The sequence below is a fragment of the Culex quinquefasciatus genome, chromosome 3, assembly GCF_015732765.1.
Source record: "Culex quinquefasciatus strain JHB chromosome 3, VPISU_Cqui_1.0_pri_paternal, whole genome shotgun sequence".
Taxonomy (NCBI): domain Eukaryota; kingdom Metazoa; phylum Arthropoda; class Insecta; order Diptera; family Culicidae; genus Culex; species Culex quinquefasciatus.
In genome coordinates this window covers 117,925,444-117,945,244 of record NC_051863.1, presented here as the reverse complement: position 1 = coordinate 117,945,244, position 19,801 = coordinate 117,925,444, and the positions used below count along the sequence as shown (strand labels likewise).

Below are 19,801 nucleotides of genomic sequence, written 5' to 3'. Positions count from 1 at the left end.
AAAGTTGTAGGTATTGTTGAGAACTATTGAGAAAAAATTGGTATACGAAAAATAAACTGCCGCCGAGAAAAAATAATGATTTTTGGAAAAATCGAAATTTCATGCTAAACAAATTTGACATTATTTTTTAATGCAAAATTGAATTTGCAATCGAAAACTACTCTACAGATTTGTTGATAAAGAGCTCCGTTTTTAAGGTATAGCCAGTGAATGTTTGATTTTAGCGAAATATTTGCAGAATTTCGATTTTAAAAATAGTGAAAATGAGTCACCATTTCTAGAAATATTTTTTTTTTTGAAAAGTTCATAAAATTTGCTATAAAATTGTCTAAGAGACATTAAAGGTTGCTGAGATACAGCCGCTTTAAGAAAAAGAAACACGAAAATTGAAGTTTTCTAAGTCTCACCCAAACCAACCCACCATTTTCTAATGTCGATATCTCAGCAACCAATGGTCCGATTTTCAATGTTGAAACATGAGACATTCGTGAAATTTTCCGATCCCTTCGAAAATTTTTTTTGAAACTTTTTAAATCAAGACTAACATTTTAAATGGACGTAATATTCAATGTTTGGCACTTTTAAAATGCTACGCTTGATTTTTTAAAATTCAAAATATTTTTTTCGAAAGATCGGAAAATTTCACGAATGTTTCATGTTTTAACATTGAAAATCTGACCATTAGTTGCTGAGATATCGACATTAGAAAATGGTGAGTTGTTTTGGTGAGACTTAGAAAACCTCAATTTTCGTGTTTCTTTTCCTTTAAGCCGCTGTATCTCAGCAACCAGAGGTCCAATCTTAAATGTCTTTTAGACAATTTTATGGCAAATTTTATGATTTTTTCAAAAAAAATATTTCTAGAAATGGTCAATCATGGTCACTATTTATAAAAATCGAAAAACTGCAAATATTTCGCTAAAATCAAACTTTCGGTGGCTTTATCTTGAAAACGGAGCTCTTTATCAAAAATCTGTTAAGTAGTTTTCGATTGCAAATTCAATTTTGCATTAATAAATAACTTCAAATTTGTTTAAGCATGAAATTCCGATTTTTTAACAAAAATCATTATTTTTTTCAAAAATTCATAACTCGGCGGCAGATTTTTTGACCATGTTCTTCTATGGCTCAAAAGTTGCGGTTTTTTGTCTCCTAAAACATATCAAAAAATCTCGAAAATCAAAAAATACGTATTTAGGGAATTTGAGTTTTTGTGACATTTGTTTTCCGTGTACCTATTTTTTTTTTCTCAATAGTCCTCAACAATATCTACATCAGAAAATTCACTCAAAAGTTACAGCTGTTTGAATATTTACATACCATTTTTGTATGGACAGCAGCCAAAATTGTATGGATACTTGTATGGGTGAACCAATGATGCAAAATAGCTTATTTGGTCATAAGGAAGGCCCCCACAAAGTTTGAGCCAAATCAAAAAATACAAATAAAATCCATTTTCGGTTTTGGAAACTTATGAAGAAAACATTATCCTACTGCGGTCCAAACTGCTATTCTGTGCTATCTTGAAGAGCTCTTGTAGAACTCCTGAAACTTTTTGCTATTTGGGTGTAAAGCCCTTAAATTTCAATGGAAATTTTTAGCGCTACAAAATTTAAAATTTGAACAGCAATTTTTGTTTTAAATTGCACGATTTTATCACGAAAATGTTTCTGATACATCTAATGGATGATTGTCAAATGAATCAAAACACAACGATATTGATAATACTGTGAATTACACTTTTGTGTAAAGTTATCAGTGTAAAGTCTAATGATATATATTTATTTGCTAACTTCTTTAGAGTAAGATTCCCAAATGTAAATTGAACTAATATATTTTCACCAGCAACATTTCAGCAAAACTACACTGTGCCTCTTTTCCAACTGATCAAACCCGTCCCCATTGCTCGTGTCTCCAATCTCCGAACGTTGAGTTCTCGTGCCACCCGCGCTTTGGGTTTCAAATTTTCCTTTTGCCTTCCATCTATCCATGGACGACCAAAAACCGATTAACCGTGCTTTGGCAATAAATCAGAATGGAGAATAGAGTGCAGCAGCAGCCACTAGCAGCCACAATTCGATGAGGTAGGGGGAGAGGGGGTAATATGCACCCCCGGGGCAAAATGCACCCCCTGCTTTTCTCGGTATTTGGAAGAATTTTCCGGAGAAAAATCTTAGAAATTGGAAGCTTAACATTGCTAAACCATGCTGGAAAAATTTGAGCATCGCAGTATAAAAACAGCTCAAGTTATTTGCAAAACTTTAAAATGTTGTGTTTTCATCTAATTTTCTTTGCACTTTCATTATGATTTTTGGACAATATAAAAGCATTTATTTATATTGTAAGTGTTGAGGTAAATAGTTTTGCCATAATCTTCATTATTCTGTAGATAGATGAGTCCAAAAACATCAAAAAATGCATTTTTAATTAAATTTTCTGCAAAAAGCGTGGTCGGGGTAAAATGCACCGCTGTGAAGCTCCTTAGTAAAAACAGCGGTGACATCTAGTGGTGACTAGTGAAAACTGATTTTACCCGGTGCATTTTGCCCCATGTTGTGGTGCATTTTGCCCCGTTGTTGTAGTGCATTTTGCCCCAATGTTGCGGTGCATATTGCCCCGCATGGTTGTTTGAAATGAATCAAAAATGATTTTAGAAATTTGATATTTTCGAACAATTTTGAGGTTTTTTAAGACTTTTTTCACATGGATGACGAAGAATAATAGTTGTTTTAGAACATCAAACAAAATTCTTCCACAGTAATGCTGTAATGGTTGAGAAATCACAGTTTTCCCTTAGGGGGTGCATATTACCCCCTCTCCCCCTAAAGCGAACCAATTTGAAAAATTCGTCCAGTCATAAAGTTACGACGATGGCGACGAAATCGAGAGTGCTAAGGAGAGACCCTCAACCGCAGCCATCGTGGTGCCAACCCCTTGAAGTGGCGCTAATAATCTTCAAACTGTGCACGTGGGGCTTCAGAGAAAAAAAACGTGAACGTGATCACAACCGAAAAGGGATATTGCACCAGAAATGGGTGAATTTGGGTATTCGAAAACAGAATGCATGACACAATTTTCGGAATGAATGAAACTCGGGCTCGAATTTATGGCTCGAAGAATTGGTCAATTGATGAAATAGATTTCACTTTCGCTTCCAAATTGGGATCTAAATGGGATCAATTAGGAAACGGCTCTTTATGTCACAGCAGTGTATCCAAACATAGAAATCCATACTTCCTAAAAGCGTTGTGACAAACCAACAAACGAAATTTGCTTCGGGAATGAGGCTTAAAATCGAACGCAGTAAATCATCTGATTGCAAATCCTGACCCCGCGAGCTAATCACGCTACAAAGAGTCAAACTACTTTTTCTGCTGAAGCATCGGAAATTGCGAATCAAAATCTTTCCAAACCAAAAGCATGCAGAAAATATGAAAAAGAGGGCTTGAGTTAAAGCGCGAAAAATTAAATTTGCTCGCTGGCGGTACCTCAACCAGGCTGAAGCTATGAGATATTGAACAGTCAGGGTTTCCAGTGAAATAAACAAGAGTGCAAAATGAATGAGAAGTGTTTGAGAACCTCTGCCCAGAAAGCTTCATCCAAAGCATCAAGTTTAAGATGTTGTCTTTGCGATAAGACATCACCGCGCAGCGGTGCCGTTCTTCTACGACCAGATACAAACAACTATTGGCCAGTACCGCAACGTTAGTCCTCAGTTTCATTCATGAAACTTCCCCTCGAGGGCTGTTGCCATTTTACAGGGTCCATCACTTGCTGTTTCAGCGAGCTATTCAACCGCCACATCTTCACGCCAAACCCACTTCTCTGCTGGTCACTGTGCGCCCGACATCCCCGTTGATGAATATGATGAATTGGAGGCAATATGTTTTAATCAAATAAATTACGCCGAGCGCGCGAGCAGACCCCGGTGATGACCCACGCGGTGGGCTGAGATTGTGGCTCTTGCTGGCTACCAACTACCGAGGAGAGTGTGTACTTTCAATTAAACTTCTACTGCTCTTTCTAAACTTTTTCGCCACACACACACACCGAGTGAGAGTGGAACAAATCGTGGCCGTGGGTCCCCGATGCGGGATGGGAAGGTCCCTTCATCTTGGAGATGGGGTTCAGGCTGTAGGTCAGGCGGTTCTTACATAAACTCGTAGGCTGATGCGAGGGTTGGACTTAATTTGGAGAAATTGTGTCTGTTCGTTCTTCCGCTTCATGATATGACCTGAGTTACTTATGTCGGAAATTTGATAATTGACAAAACTGAAATTTTCAAGAGATCCCGACATATCCCGGAAGTATTCCCAGCAGCCATAAGTAAACGGTTCCATGGTGGCCAGATCTTTGTTTTTGTTTTTGTTTTTGTTTTTGTTTTTGTTTTTGTTTTTGTTTTTGTTTTTGTTTTTGTTTTTGTTTTTGTTTTTGTTTTTGTTTTTGTTTTTGTTTTTGTTTTTGTTTTTGTTTTTGTTTTTGTTTTTGTTTTTGTTTTTGTTTTTGTTTTTGTTTTTGTTTTTGTTTTTGTTTTTGTTTTTGTTTTTGTTTTTGTTTTTGTTTTTGTTTTTGTTTTTGTTTTTGTTTTTGTTTTTGTTTTTGTTTTTGTTTTTGTTTTTGTTTTTGTTTTTGTTTTTGTTTTTGTTTTTGTTTTTGTTTTTGTTTTTGTTTTTGTTTTTGTTTTTGTTTTTGTTTTTGTTTTTGTTTTTGTTTTTGTTTTTGTTTTTGTTTTTGTTTTTGTTTTTGTTTTTGTTTTTGTTTTTGTTTTTGTTTTTGTTTTTGTTTTTGTTTTTGTTTTTGTTTTTGTTTTTGTTTTTGTTTTTGTTTTTGTTTTTGTTTTTGTTTTTGTTTTTGTTTTTGTTTTTGTTTTTGTTTTTGTTTTTGTTTTTGTTTTTGTTTTTGTTTTTGTTTTTGTTTTTGTTTTTGTTTTTGTTTTTGTTTTTGTTTTTGTTTTTGTTTTTGTTTTTGTTTTTGTTTTTGTTTTTGTTTTTGTTTTTGTTTTTGTTTTTGTTTTTGTTTTTGTTTTTGTTTTTGTTTTTGTTTTTGTTTTTGTTTTTGTTTTTGTTTTTGTTTTTGTTTTTGTTTTTGTTTTTGTTTTGTTTTTGTTTGTTTTTGTTTTTGTTTTTGTTTTTGTTTTTGTTTTTGTTTTTGTTTTTGTTTTTGTTTTTGTTTTTGTTTTTGTTTTTGTTTTTGTTTTTGTTTTTGTTTTTGTTTTTGTTTTTGTTTTTGTTTTTGTTTTTGTTTTTGTTTTTGTTTTTGTTTTTGTTTTTGTTTTTGTTTTTGTTTTTGTTTTTGTTTTTGTTTTTGTTTTTGTTTTTGTTTTTGTTTTTGTTTTTGTTTTTGTTTTTGTTTTTGTTTTTGTTTTTGTTTTTGTTTTTGTTTTTGTTTTTGTTTTTGTTTTTGTTTTTGTTTTTGTTTTTGTTTTTGTTTTTGTTTTTGTTTTTGTTTTTGTTTTTGTTTTTGTTTTTGTTTTTGTTTTTGTTTTTGTTTTTGTTTTTGTTTTTGTTTTTGTTTTTGTTTTTGTTTTTGTTTTTGTTTTTGTTTTTGTTTTTGTTTTTGTTTTTGTTTTTGTTTTTGTTTTTGTTTTTGTTTTTGTTTTTGTTTTTGTTTTTGTTTTTGTTTTTGTTTTTGTTTTTGTTTTTGTTTTTGTTTTTGTTTTTGTTTTTGTTTTTGTTTTTGTTTTTGTTTTTGTTTTTGTTTTTGTTTTTGTTTTTGTTTTTGTTTTTGTTTTTGTTTTTGTTTTTGTTTTTGTTTTTGTTTTTGTTTTTGTTTTTGTTTTTGTTTTTGTTTTTGTTTTCTAAGACTCAAATAAAAATGCTTTTTAATCGATAATGAGATTTCAAAATAGTATTGTTCTCAGAAGTCCCCAGTCGGAGTTGAACAAACAAATTTCCTATTGACGTATATCGGTTCGTGACCAAGCGGTGACACGTGCCACAAGTTTTCGGTTTGTCAGTTGCAGTGTTTTTATGCGTTCTCCCTAATGACACCATCCTGCGTCGTGTGGTTAACAGCATCATGTCGAGTAAATTGGATTTATTGTCCTTTTTCCGGAAGGTTTTGTGTCAACATACGATGTTGAGTTGGATGATCCATGCTGATAATTTATGGCCCCTTGATTAGTTTTTAGAAATTTATTGATAATGAAAAAAGCTACCCTATATGAGAGTGGATAGGTTTTCACAGCATTAATAATTGACTCCACCGAAAAATTACGAACGCTATAAAAGCTGATCTTTTATGTTCACGGTTATGGGAAGGGGTTGATTGTCCCTGCTGCTTTGAAATTCTTCACAGAGAGATGCAGTTAATTGTGCAGTTAATGGAAGTTTGGATAGGGGCGCATGTTCTGTTTACCACCTATCGTTTCGGATATTGTTGGTCGGGCACGTGGCATATCTGATTCGAATAGAAGTGCACATATTGATATATTTGGAAAATGAGAAGGAAGCAGTCTAAACCCTTCTTCGCAGGGCTAATAATCATAAATCATATTTTGGACACTGAGAATCCACAAATATTTGATATTCTGGGGATGAAATTGATAGTTATATTACATTGTAAGAGAGCTTGTTTGAACTAATTTCAATATAAAAATTAGAAAGATCCTAAGTTATCTTACTAAAATTTAATCTATTTAAATTTTAATATGAAGATAAAATTCCAAGTTCAAATAACTCAAGCCAGGTCAAGAACCAAACTAATTGGTTCTGTTAGAACATCAAACAAAGGATAGCCATAATTTGCGTTTTCCTCTTGCTATACATAGCTTAACCGTCCGCTAAGAATTCTTCCAAGAATAAAGCATAAAACAGTGCACCCTTTGCGAGTTAGATAAGAATTAAAAGCAAACGGCAATTGAAATCAATATCATGTCACGTGTCAAGCATTTGCAGTCGCGCCACCACACTGAGAAGGGAGTTCAGAATTTACTGCAAATTGCCCGCGGTCGCTCGGGCGTGCACACCTCTTGAGTGCCGGCCAGTGCCGGCCATCACTATTCAGAACCTTTCGTGGACGACGACGACGTTGGTGGTCCCCGGGGCCGGTCGAGAAGTTTGAGAACATATGAGTAAGATTTTTTATGGCCCCGTTACCACACGGCCCGGTGCAACCATCACAGCCGATCATGTTAATGCCATGTTTTCCACCAGGGTAACCACTTATTCTAATTTAGATTAAAACAAAAAATATGTTTATGTTGAATCTCTGTTTTAAAATTTAAGGCTAGATATTACTATCCAAACTCAAACGACGCTAAATCAATAATATTCGAGTGATGGAATTTAGCCTGACTTGCCACCCTGCCTCAACAACAAAGCGATCACAAGCTCCGGCTTCAAGAACTCCGGTGGGGACAACAGAAAAATCAATTCTTAGTCATCAACGCATCCAGAATCGAGACCGTTGGGTTTTGTGGCTCCGCCACAGCCTCGTTACTGTCAATTTAATTTGAAATTCAGCGGATTTAATTTTATGCAGGATGTAAACCAGATAATTGCCCATCCCGGTCGTCGCAACCTGCCCATAAATACGATTGTGTTGAACTCTGATCTCCTGGAACGGTTCCAGCCGGGGTGGCCAACCCACCAGTCACCTGGCAGCACTGGAACCTTCCTCGCACTGCGTCTATCTAGGTTACACACTTCATTTACCTTCCGCGGAAACTCGCTATCGCGGTGGCCGTCGAGATGCTGCTGCTGCCGAGCTGTTGAACAAACAAGTTGAGCTACTTATCTTAAAAACTCACTCGCGTTTGTTGTTTTTATTTTCTCATAGCCGCAGGATAGAGGAAAGATGAACGCACAAGGGCAGTGGCGTCAGTTTAATTGTTTTTTCAGCAAAGAATTTTTATAAAATTTTGAAGCAGCATTAAGTCTTAAGAAAGTGTAATTCGCAACTGAAAGCAACTTCACAATTCAATAATTTACACAGTATAAATTTATTTTCAAAAAAAGCATTTGAATTTGGAAATGGATGTACACATTTTGTTGGCCTGAGTATGTTCTAACCGAAACCAACCAGAAAAATCAAAATACTGTGCTCCAACATGGTTAAAACTGCTGTCCCAATTCGCCCCATGTGTCCCGATTGACCCCAGTTTACGGTACAATATTCATTATTCAATGAGAAACATACTTTTATTCAAATATAAAAAGGGACAGTGGTAATGTCAGAGACATAACCAGAATGAATAATAACGATCAATTAAATTAAAATAAAACGACATTAAGTTTTTTTTTATAAAACAGGAAAGGTTAGCTATAAAAATGTCACTAAAAATATTCGTAAATTATTGAAGGAACAAATAACAAAAAAACAAAGTCTACACCATCTTAAAAGCCATAGAGTAAAACCTATACCTTTCTTTAGTAAGAAAGGCAAAAACTTGTTTATTCCGATATCTCTTAAGTTTTCATCTAAAAATTTGGTAAATAATAATGGTTTAACCCTCGAATGCTCCCCGTTATTTTTTAACACACTTTGAAGTTTTAAAATGCGGTATATCTTTTTTTATTCTCTGAACAACTATAAATAAGAGTCACTCAATCCAAGCTATTGCCGAAAACATGTCCTTAAATGATTGATATTCCTTTAAATTTGATCATGAGCACAAGTTTTGACCACGTGCCTACTTTAGTATGGGATTTCCAAAGTTTTTGTTCTTTAGACTCTTTTTTTAATTTTACAAACAAAAATCCTTCAAATCTACATACAATTTGAAGATGTATAAAAATATAATAAAGTATGAAAATCAAAATGCTATCTTAAATTCAAAAATAGGATTGTTGAGAACTATTTTTTTGATCGAATGATGTTTTTTGTTAAGTGCCTTTTTTCAAGCACAAAACAAATTACTTTTGTAGTGTAAAATATTTTTTTCTTAATTAAGGATTTTAAATACAACCAGATCTTTTTTCAATTGCCAACTCCAGTTCTTTTGAACCACATTTTTATCTTAATCTAATCTAATCTAATCTAATCGAACACAAGCGCAGCCAGTCCGAAGAAAGCATCCTGGAAGAACTTGGGGTTAGATTACGCTCCAAGTTCTTTCTTGTCAATATTAATTATTGCAGCACACTTGAGTAACCCCGAAGATGTATTGCATAAATTAAAGCGGCCAGGCCTACTGCGTTGCATTAACCGCAGAGACAGATTCTGTGAACGGAGCACATTTCACAGAATCTACAGGGGAGGAAAGATGCGTGGACATACCGTACCAAACGCTCCTTTTTACAGTTTCATATGTGTTTTGTATAATGTGTTAAGTGTAAAATATAGTGTGGTTATATAATCAATTAAATATTATAATGCAATATAATGATCATTTAATAAAATCCCTTCACCTATATATAATAACCACGCACCCAAGCACACAAACAGCGACACAAAAGAAATGAAAATGAGCATGCTAAAACAAGACAGTGCGTCCCCGTGGTCAGCGCACTAATCTTTTGAACCACATTTTTATCTTAAGTAATTTTTCACAAAATTGCAAAAAAATCTCTGCAAAATTAAAAAAAAAGACAGTTTCTAAAAAGATTATTGCATTTAATCATAATATTGCATAATTGAACAATTGTCTGCAAAATCGGCAGATTTCAACATATTTTTTTTATTTGGCTCAAACTTTGCGGAGGCCTGCCCTATGACCAAAGAAGCCATTTTGTTTCATTGGTTCACCAATACAAGTCTCCATACAATTTTGGCAGCTTTTTACAAAAATGGTACATAAATATTTGAAAATCTGTTACTTTTTAAGGAATATTCTGATCAATTTTGTGTTTTCGGAAAAAATTTAGGTATCGAAAAGGACTATTCAAAGAAAAGTAGGTACGCGATTTTTTTTGCTGATTTTTAAAGTAACTTTTTTTTTAAGATTCAATTTCCCAAAATCCTTTTTTTATGCGTTTTAGGGGAGAAAAAACCGCAACTTGTGAGCCATAGATAATCATGGAAATTATTTTACCCGCAGACAAATGAACTTAATTTGTTTTTTTTTAATAGTAATTTAAGTATTTTTTTTAACTCCAGTTTTCAATGTTAAATCAATTTTGCATTCGAAATGTACCTCACAGATTTTACAGAATTAGAGCACCATTTTTATGATAAAGCCACTTCAAATTCAATTTTTACTGAATATTATTTTTTTTTAAATATTGTTCATGATTTTCGTTTGGCTCAAGTATTTTTGACTAAAATTTTTCATAAAAATATTACTCGGCAGCAACATTCTTCTCAATACTTCTTTTTGGTTCAAAATTTGTTTTATTGTTTCCTAAAACATATCATAAAATTTCAAAAATTACTGCTTTGAAGTTTTGGGAAATTGATGTTTTGTGAAAAAAAAGTTAATTTAAAAATCAGCAATTTTTTTTCTCGTGTACCTTTTCTAAATAGTCGTGTATTTTTTCTAAATAGTCCACATAAAACCTACCAATTTTCCAAAGATTGGTGGTGATCAGAAAATTCCTTCACAAGTTACATATTTTCCAATATGTATGTACCATTTTTGTATGGATAGCTAATGTCGAATTGGCTTCTTTGATCATAGGAAAGTTTTCCACATAGTTTGAACCAAATCTAAAAATATAATCAAAATCCATTTCCGGTTTTGTTGGAGAATTGCTAATGTCAGTTAATTGTTTAGGTAAAGCAACCATATTCGAATTATTTGAATAAAAAAACACCAGGCTCTCCCCCCACAATCTCCACCACTGCGCCCACCAGCACGATACCTGCGTCGTGTAAAACACAAAAATTTGCATCCCGCACGGGGGCAAACGCATTTTCCCCGCCCTTGTTGATAAACGATCGCTTCTGCAGCCGCAGCTTCATGCTTCTGATCTTCTTTTTAACTTTATGTTTTTTTTTATTTCTTCACCCAGGATCGTCCCCTGTCGCTGCCGGTGGGCATCAGCTCGTGCAATTTATCATCGAATGGTATTGAGCAGCTGATAGACCAGCACTTTGGGCTTCTGTATCCCGACTACGCGGACCACACGCGGCCGGTGCTGGTCCGGCAGGCCCGCGATCTGGCCGTCTGCACCTACCACGGCGATCTGGAGCGGTTCGAGGAGGGCTTCCTGCGGCCGGCGGCACACATCGTGAGCGGACTGAGGGCGGCCTATCTACAGCGAACGGTAAGTCCTGACGTGGGATCTGGGTGGTGGCATTGTTGACATGCATGAATTTTGAGAGATTCTTCAGAGAAACAATCTCATCCAGAGTTGGCAAGCTAGAAGTGGCTGTACAGAGAGCAAAGAACTCCGGAAACCAGCACACAAACGTGCGATATTGACACTAACGGCGTCAGCCAAGCCGGTGCAATATGTTTTAACATGTTTTTTTTTTTTTGGTGTGACGCTACAGGACAATACACCACTTTATATTGCCAGAGATTCCTCGGTGAAGATTAACGAACTTTGGAAGAACCACAGAACGACAATGTTTACCTGCTGGGAGGTATTCTAAGATAAGACCAACACGGCAAACACGTGCTCGCATGTCTTCGAGATATATGTCTGATAGTGTGACAATGCAATCTGTTCAAAAGTGGACCAGGTTCAGCTAACTCCAAGCTGACACCCGGATTCGTTGAACTCTTAGGATTTTAAGGACATGCTGAGCGCAAAGATGAATGAACTTGATAATTCTAACTTTTGAAGGCGTCGGCTTCAGTTAGAACGAGAATTGTCTTGGGGACAACAATGGACCGTTTTACCTGGAAACATCTGTCGGAAGTTGTCAAAGACTGCTGAATTGTCCTTGTATTTTATTGTGATTCAACTAGTCGTAAAATTGTGGTATCAGAAATCTTTCCATGCAAAACACAAATTGCGGCGTCATCTAACATGATACTCAATCGTGCGGGGTCATCAATTCATACTGCGCTCGTACCTTCTCAAATTCCTCTGATTCAATACGAGTTCCCCCCTGTATCAAACCACCAGATAATATCATAATATTTATTAAACGTTTCTTATTCAAATAATAATTATCACTAATTTATAGGCACTTGCGTGCACAGAAGAGGTGAACAATCTGCAAGTCTCGCGTAGAAGAGGTCTTATCTTACATCGACTCTTGCCACTTTTGCGTACGCGAGGAGGCCTCTTAAGACCTCACGTCTTGTCGGTTGTCCCCGGCGTCACCAGCGAGAGAGAGAGAGAGATGCCATGTCGATGAATTATAGTGCAGACGACAGCCGTGAACCGTAACCGAACATTAGAGAGAGAGAGAGACTTGTACCTGCTGTACCGATCAAGTCTGGCACCAGGGATTAGGGGACGCGTCGTCTTATCAAATAGCCGTAAGTCCCGCATGCAAACAAACATACATGAGGTCTCCAAGATGTTGTTGTTGTTGTCGTTTGGTGCAACAGTACAAATTATCTAAACGACAAGTGTGAAATAGCTCAATTAAATAACAGTTACTGCAATTATTTTATTACTTGATCGTGTTGATATTGATTTATGACGCGATCGTGGTCAAGCCGCAGGAGTGTTTGGAAGCTGCATCGCTGAAAAACTGTGGGTCTCAAATAATCCACGTACGTGGATGATGCCTTCCTCGCACTTGTCGTGTCACAATAAATCGCTCTTATCCATAGATTGAAAAATATGCTAAATAATGGACCTATTTTGTATCACATTTTCAGATATGCTGCATAATAATTTATTAAAATATTGTAAATAATGCTTGATATTGAAATTTAGAAACAATAAATAACGTAATCCGAGGAAAAATAAATAAAAAAGGAATCGACGTAACATCTTATAATGTGGCCCTTTTAAACTTTGCGGTTTTGTCAGATAAACTTTGAACTTGGTTGAGAAATGTTTTAAGTACCTCAAGAAGTAGTTTCCGACTAATTTTCAAATGTTACAAAAATAAACTATCATTATGAAAACATTGCTTAATAGGATTATTAAAACACTTTCAATATGTCATGCAGAAAATAAGTTGAATCAGAAAAAGAACTGCATTATTGAATTTTTTGACCAATTTCACACTAAGAACAGCTACAATCAGTTTCTAGGTTTCAACTTTTAAGCGTTATTGAAACAAAAAATCAAACAAACAGGGAGACGACACCTACGCCTGAGCTGAGCTATCCACCTAACCCTTTAGGTTAGACCGGGGTCAACATTTACTTCCCCATCCGAAGGAAGGCGTGGTCAGACAAATCTCGCATTAATAAGGACCATTAAAAAAAATGATACACAGGAAAAATGCTTATTTTTCAATGTTTTTTAAAGTCAAATTCCCAAAACTCGAATTTTATTTTTGAAATATTTCGATATGTTTTTGGGAACCATATGGCTATGATTTTTTGAAAAAATATAAACTTAACTTGTAAAATTTTGTTGACTTCAATTTTCAATGCTTCGTAAAAATTGTAATTAAAAATTACTTCACTTCATACTTCGGCTATTATATCGAATCAAGTCTTCCGAGAAAAACGCGTTTTAGTGTTCGTTACCAAATCTCCATCAGCACAATTTCCCATTAGACTAGACGAGATATTTTCGATTTTGCCAAAAGAGGATATAAGCCGTTTCTTCAATGATAGTCAGTGCACCATTTTCAAGATTTAGTCACATAAATTTTGATTTTATCTGTTGAATCTGTTGAATTCCAGTTTTTCGATTTTCCAAGAGAGTTTCCGAAAGTCCTTATTTCCCATAAATTTTTTTGGCCTTTTTGGCAGGTTGCTCAAAAGAATCCATAACAACATTTTAAACTAGGTATTTAAAAACGTGGGTTTTCTACAAAGCCTAGATGTTTGGGTATCAAAAGATCGTAAATGTTATGCTCTTTCTGATGACACATACATTGACTTGTGAATCAAAGGAGGATTTTCCGACGACGTGATTCCGGGTTGGTACGAAATTCCAACGAAAAATCAATTCTATCGAACAAATTGAGATCTTATATCCACTTCAATATGTTTATTTTGCAATTCTATGGCAATATATTGACATTTGAATAAATTAAAAGTTTGCAATACAGTCCAGACACGATTATCCGGAAGCCTCGGAAAAAAATCACTTCCGATAATCAAAACTTTGGATAATCAAATTATGAAAAAAAATTGTCAATGTTTAATGTTTAAAACAAGAACAAGAAAAAACTATTTTTTTTTGTTCGTGATTCGATTATCCGAAGTCCCATACAAATCTTCGGATAATCGAACTTCGGATAATCGAAACTTCGGATAATCGAGTCTGGACTGTATTAAATTCAGATAAGTTATATAAAGAATTTCCAAAGTTATAGAAACCTTTTTACTAAGTAGATAGTAAACTTTACATTCAATCCAAATTATTTTTTTAATCAGTCAAGGATGCCTGTTTGGAGTTGGATTTATTGTGATTTGTCAACAAATAACTGTAATTTTGTAAATTTTTCGAAAGGTGTACAAACTTTTTTTCGCCTTTTTTATTGTTGTAATAGTATTTGTGATATGACTTTTTAAAGGAATCATTTTTTCATGAGCTTTTTGTAGCAAAATTTTCGGCATGAGCTTTTGAACAAAACGTAGTACTAGGTTTCTGACAAAAATTAAATTGTTTGCATGTTTCAGCACACAATGATGCTCAAGGTTTGTAAATACTTTTTTACATACTGTATATGCGTGAACACTAAACAATCTCTTCCCATCAATAAAAGCCAACGCTTCGCAAAAAATCAACATCAGAATCCCTCTTAGAGCCACACATGCACATTACATAAAAACAAATAGTTACAAAGTAATGCTGCCTTTTCCCTTTGAGGAGCGCCCGCCAGTACCCGTTAAAACCCAGATTCCAGCCTGATTTATAACCCCCACCGCAAGACCCCCTGAAACAATTCCAAGCCCCCAATGCTGCATTATGCAATCCCAAAATGAGCAAACGGACGAGAGGGAAAAAATGCGATCATTTCCCTCAACGCCGCAACGTCGAAAGTCAAGTCAAGTCACCCGGAGTCAGCTTTTCGCGGTCCGACCCTTCTTCATCAAGTCTACACATTATTGGACGCCAGGGCGATTACGTCGGCCCGTACAAGTGCTTTTCGTTGGCTTTGATGGGGCCCACAATTGTCAGAGTCCTGCCAAGTCGCGCCTTAACTGACCATCAGCGCGTTTTAAGCCATGATTAATTGCTTCACTTTATCACTACCGCCGGTCGTCATTTTCGGCACCTCTGTTTGTACTGGCGTTGCTGAAAGGTGCCCTCAGTTTTACAATTTATATTCTGCCGTGTGCATCAACTTTTTGATGGATCAACGGCCCGAGCCGGGGATCGTCAAGTTTGAAGGAAAGGGTCAATCATGGCACGAGTTGTGGGCTTGGGTTGTGTTTGCACACGACATTTGTTGGGTTTTGGGTAAAAGGGATGGTTTGAATTGTGCAATAATTATAATTGATTAAGGGTAATGAATATCAATTGGATTTTGATGCAACAGCATTTCTGTCGATAAATGCATTAAACATTTCATTTAAAGCTTAAATACTGCCAAAAATCATGTATTTTCAGTTACGTAACATTGAAAAATTTAAAATATTACTATTTTGCCAGTTTATAGCATATCGACCCGAGCAGATGAAAATAACTTGGGAAGGTCAGTTTTTGATATTGTGAAAAGATCGAATATGTTATTGGGATGATCGGATTAGTTGTTAAAATAACAAAAATCAATAACAAAGATTTGTTCGAAGAATAACTTAAACTGTTATTATGTTGTTGTTGCAATAACAAACCAATAACATAGAAGGAATCATGAAGGAATAACACAATTTGTTATTTTGTGCGGAGAGGTGGAGCAGCATAATAACAAAAATTGTTATTGAACTGGTATGATTCCATAACAAAAAAAAGTTATTGTTTTGGTTTATTTGCCATTTACAAATAAACCTGCAGTTGCCATCACTCTTCTGTACTAGTCAGGGCTGCAGAGTCGGGTTCCTTCAAGCGACTTTGAATCCATACTTTGAAGACAACTCCGCCTCTGGATGCAGGATATGACGTCAGCGCCGATTTCAGCTCTCCAAAAATACCCGACTTCACAGATTCCGACTCCAAGCAAAAGTAGCTGAAAATTTGCTGAATCCGATGCCGTCTCCGAGGTCTCACTCGAGCTCAAACTTCAACGTCAGCTCCGATTTCCTGGCTCTGTGAAAATAATAACAGTTTTTGTAATTCACATTTCAAAAATTCTCAATAAATAAATTAATTCTCTTGGGGAATATAACAAAATTTAAGAAAAAAATCAATTATCAAAAGTTTTTTTTTATCGGATTAATGTCATTGTCAAATAAATGATCACGATGAAATTGGTCAAAATTATTCAATAGATTTAACTAATTTTAGTCCCTTAGGGGGTATATCAAATAATAAAAAAAAATCAACTTTAAAAATTTCAACTTTTTAGAATAATTTTAGCTTAAAGACCCCATTTTATGGCCAAAATAATGACCCCGACGAAATTGGTTAAAATTATCCCATAGTTCTAGCCATTTTTAGCAAAGTCCCTTATATCAAATAATTAAAAAAAAATCAACTATCAAAATTTCATTTTTTTTGGAATAATTTTAGCTTAAGGACCCCATTTCATGGCCAAAATAATGACCCCGATGAAATTAAACAAAATTATCCCAAAGATCTAAACATATTTAACAAAAGAAAAAATAATAACAAATTGTGTGATGGACACTACCAAACGAATAACAAATCTTTAGGGCTAGTGATTTTTCACGGCAAAAACATTGAAATTAAGCTGCATGCCAATTTCAAAACATTGGAATTTCACGGCAATTTTGCGGTACTCAAAAATCTGCCTAATATTAGCGCAAAATTGTGTAATTTAAGAGTAGTTGTGTACAGGAAAGTTACCGAAAAAGAAAGCAGTTGTTTAACATACAAATATTATGCCCTGACACAAAGTATTTAAGCCATTAAAAAAATTGTGAGCTCAATTTCGTGAAATTTTGCAAACTTTTACTTTAGAAATTTACGATTCAACCATCCCAATTTTACTGATATTTTGTAAATTTAATTTGCTAAAATATCTTTAAAACGAAGTAGGGGAAATATACCCATTTTAATCACTCTTAGCCGCTATTTGCCGCTATTAAATCAACATTGTCAGATGTATCAACAATGGGGAGTTGCTTGCTCACTTTTATTTGAGCTATTTATTATTTTGGAACAGTCAAAAACACTGTATAAAAGCTGCAATTCATGATCAAAGTGCTTATAGGCCGATAATAGAAATAGGCTGAGAAAGGGTATAGTTCCCCTACATCCTTCAATGTAAATTAAAAATAATCACAACTACTCGATAAATCCACCAAAAGTACAATTAGTAAAATAAGACATAGACATATAGAAATTTTTTTTCTTACTCTTGGTGACACCTTTATTTACAAGCAATAATTGTTCCAAAATGGATTATGATGTAACACACAGCTGAACGGATCTCCAAAACTTTGTTATGTACCTCAAAAGCACTTATTGTATCTTGATTATTTACCAATAAAACCGAATTGAATTGAATTAACATATAGAAATTTTGTTTACAAATGGGTTTTAGGAAAAGTGAAATTTGAGTATTTAGCCAAAATTTCATTTTTGTTTACCATTTCGTCGCTTGTGTGCTATATTGTGACGCGTCTGCTGTAAAAAGTTAGGACGTGTCACAAGATAGCACACAAGCGACGATTTGTTATTGATAAGTCCAGAAAGTTAGAAAATGTTGCAAAGTGCTTAAAACAATTTCTAAAAACATAAACAACTTTATTTCTGAACAAAGTTTCCTCTATAACAGAGATTCCTCTGCAGTTTTGAAAATCGTCCGTTCACATTTTTGTGAAATGTTAAAAAAACCATGCTTTGTCCAAGGCATGTTACAACCAAAACTTATTTCGCTGGAATTTATCGTAAAACATTGTAATAAACAATATTTTCAAAAATGAGTTTCAAAATGCCTGTTAAAATTCTTGTGGATTGCTTGAATTAAAAAAAAATCGATGTTCAAATACACTTAGGGACAGTTGGTTAATGAATTGATAAGAATTTCGTGGCATTTCACGGTATTTATGAAATTTCACGTTCAAGGGCAAATTTCACGGATTACGCGGCTTCCGCGAAATCGTGAAAATCACTAGCCCTACAAATCTTGTTATTAGGAGAGTTTTTGAAATGTATAACATTTCCTCTTATAAGCGTGTTATTATTAACTAACTTTAAGAACTATTCAAAATTTTATGAAAACTTCGCCTTCATAAGTGCAGTGCTTCTGGGGATGCGCAGTCCTGTTTTTTCGCGATAATTTACGTCGTAAATGATCGTAAAAATTCACTTCAACTGGCAGTTTTTGTACTAACTCATCAAACTATCGATTTTATGAAGAGTAAAGCGTCATTCGCCGGGAGCCGTGGTGTAGGGGTAAGCGTGATTGCCTCTCACCCAGTCGGCATGAGTTTGATCCCAGACGGTCCCGGTGGCATTTTTCGAGACGAGATTTGTCTGACCACGCCTTCCGTCGGACGGGAAGTAAATGTTGGCCCCGGACTGACCTAAAAAGGTTAGGTCGTTAGCTCAGTCCAGGTGCAGGAGTCGTCTCTCTGGGTCCTGTCTCGGTGGAGTCGCTGGTAGGCAGTTGGACTAACAATCCAAAGGAAGTCAGTTCGAATCCCGGGGTGGATGGAAGCTAAGGTGTAAACAGAGGTTTGCAATTGCCTCAACAATCAAGCCTTCGGACACTTAGTTTCGAGTAGGAATTTCGCAATCGAGAACGCCAAGGCAATGCTGTAGAGCGAATAATTTGATTTGATTGAAAGCGTCATTTATTTACTATTTTTGAAATTTGCTCGCGTTATCTTAATTGTTAAAACAGTAAAAATATAATGATAAGTCCAGTCCACAGCACTACTGCTCGGCTGGCACGCGTTCGATAAAAAAAAACTTTTTAAATAATCAATTATCTATCTTTCCCCAGACGGCTGCCTAAGATTTAAAATTTTTAACCGATAAACCAAATGCTCATGGTCACATCACTGCCATTCGTGAATCCTGACCTCATACCCATCTACTAATCCCCTCAAAACTCATGTGCTACTTTGTCGGAGATGCAGTCGATTGGGCGGTCTCTATCACTCAAGTATCGGACTAACATTCCCATCCACTTCCCCGTGACCCTACCACTGGTCGTGGCCGGCGCCGGTATTGATCAGCATGATAGGGGCCTTTGCGAAGTTGCGAAGCGAGGAAAGATAGCTCCCACTCCCACTGCTTATGCTTATTCAAAATTTTATGAAAACTTCTTCTTGAAGTCCCGGGCAGACGGTAATAACAAAATTCATGCCATTTCAATAACAAATACTGTTAAAATAACAAAAAAATTTATGGAATATTCTTGCAAAATCCATTTTTGCATAAGAGCCTAATAACAGTTTATGTTATCATAACCAAATTTGTTATTGGTTTGATATTGGTTGATAGTCAAAACAACTTGGGAATAACATTTTTTGTTATGGAAGAATAACTCCAACTGTTATTGGGATGATCGGATTAGTTGTTAAAATAACAAAAAAGAATAACAAAGATTTGTTCGAAGAATAACGCAAAATGTTATAAGTCTGTTATTACAATAACAATCCAATAACAAAAAAATCATAACGGCGAATAACAAATCTTGTTATAAATAACATAAAATGTTATTGGCCTAGTATTTTCAAAGAACAAAAAATGTTATTCCCACGTTATTTCCGTCTGCTCGGGGTACTTTAAACATTTTCTACCAGTCTGAG

The 19,801-nt window shown here is 35.0% G+C and overlaps 1 protein-coding gene across 1 annotated transcript in view; it reads left to right on the top strand.

Annotated features, from left to right (window-relative positions):
- LOC6035621 overlaps positions 1 to 19,801 on the top strand; it is a 720,799-nt gene that overhangs the window by 138,504 nt on the left and 562,494 nt on the right. Inside the window, 1 exon segment of the mRNA XM_038262197.1 lies at positions 10,893 to 11,147. Within this exon segment, the coding sequence (XP_038118125.1) occupies positions 10,893 to 11,147 (255 nt within the window).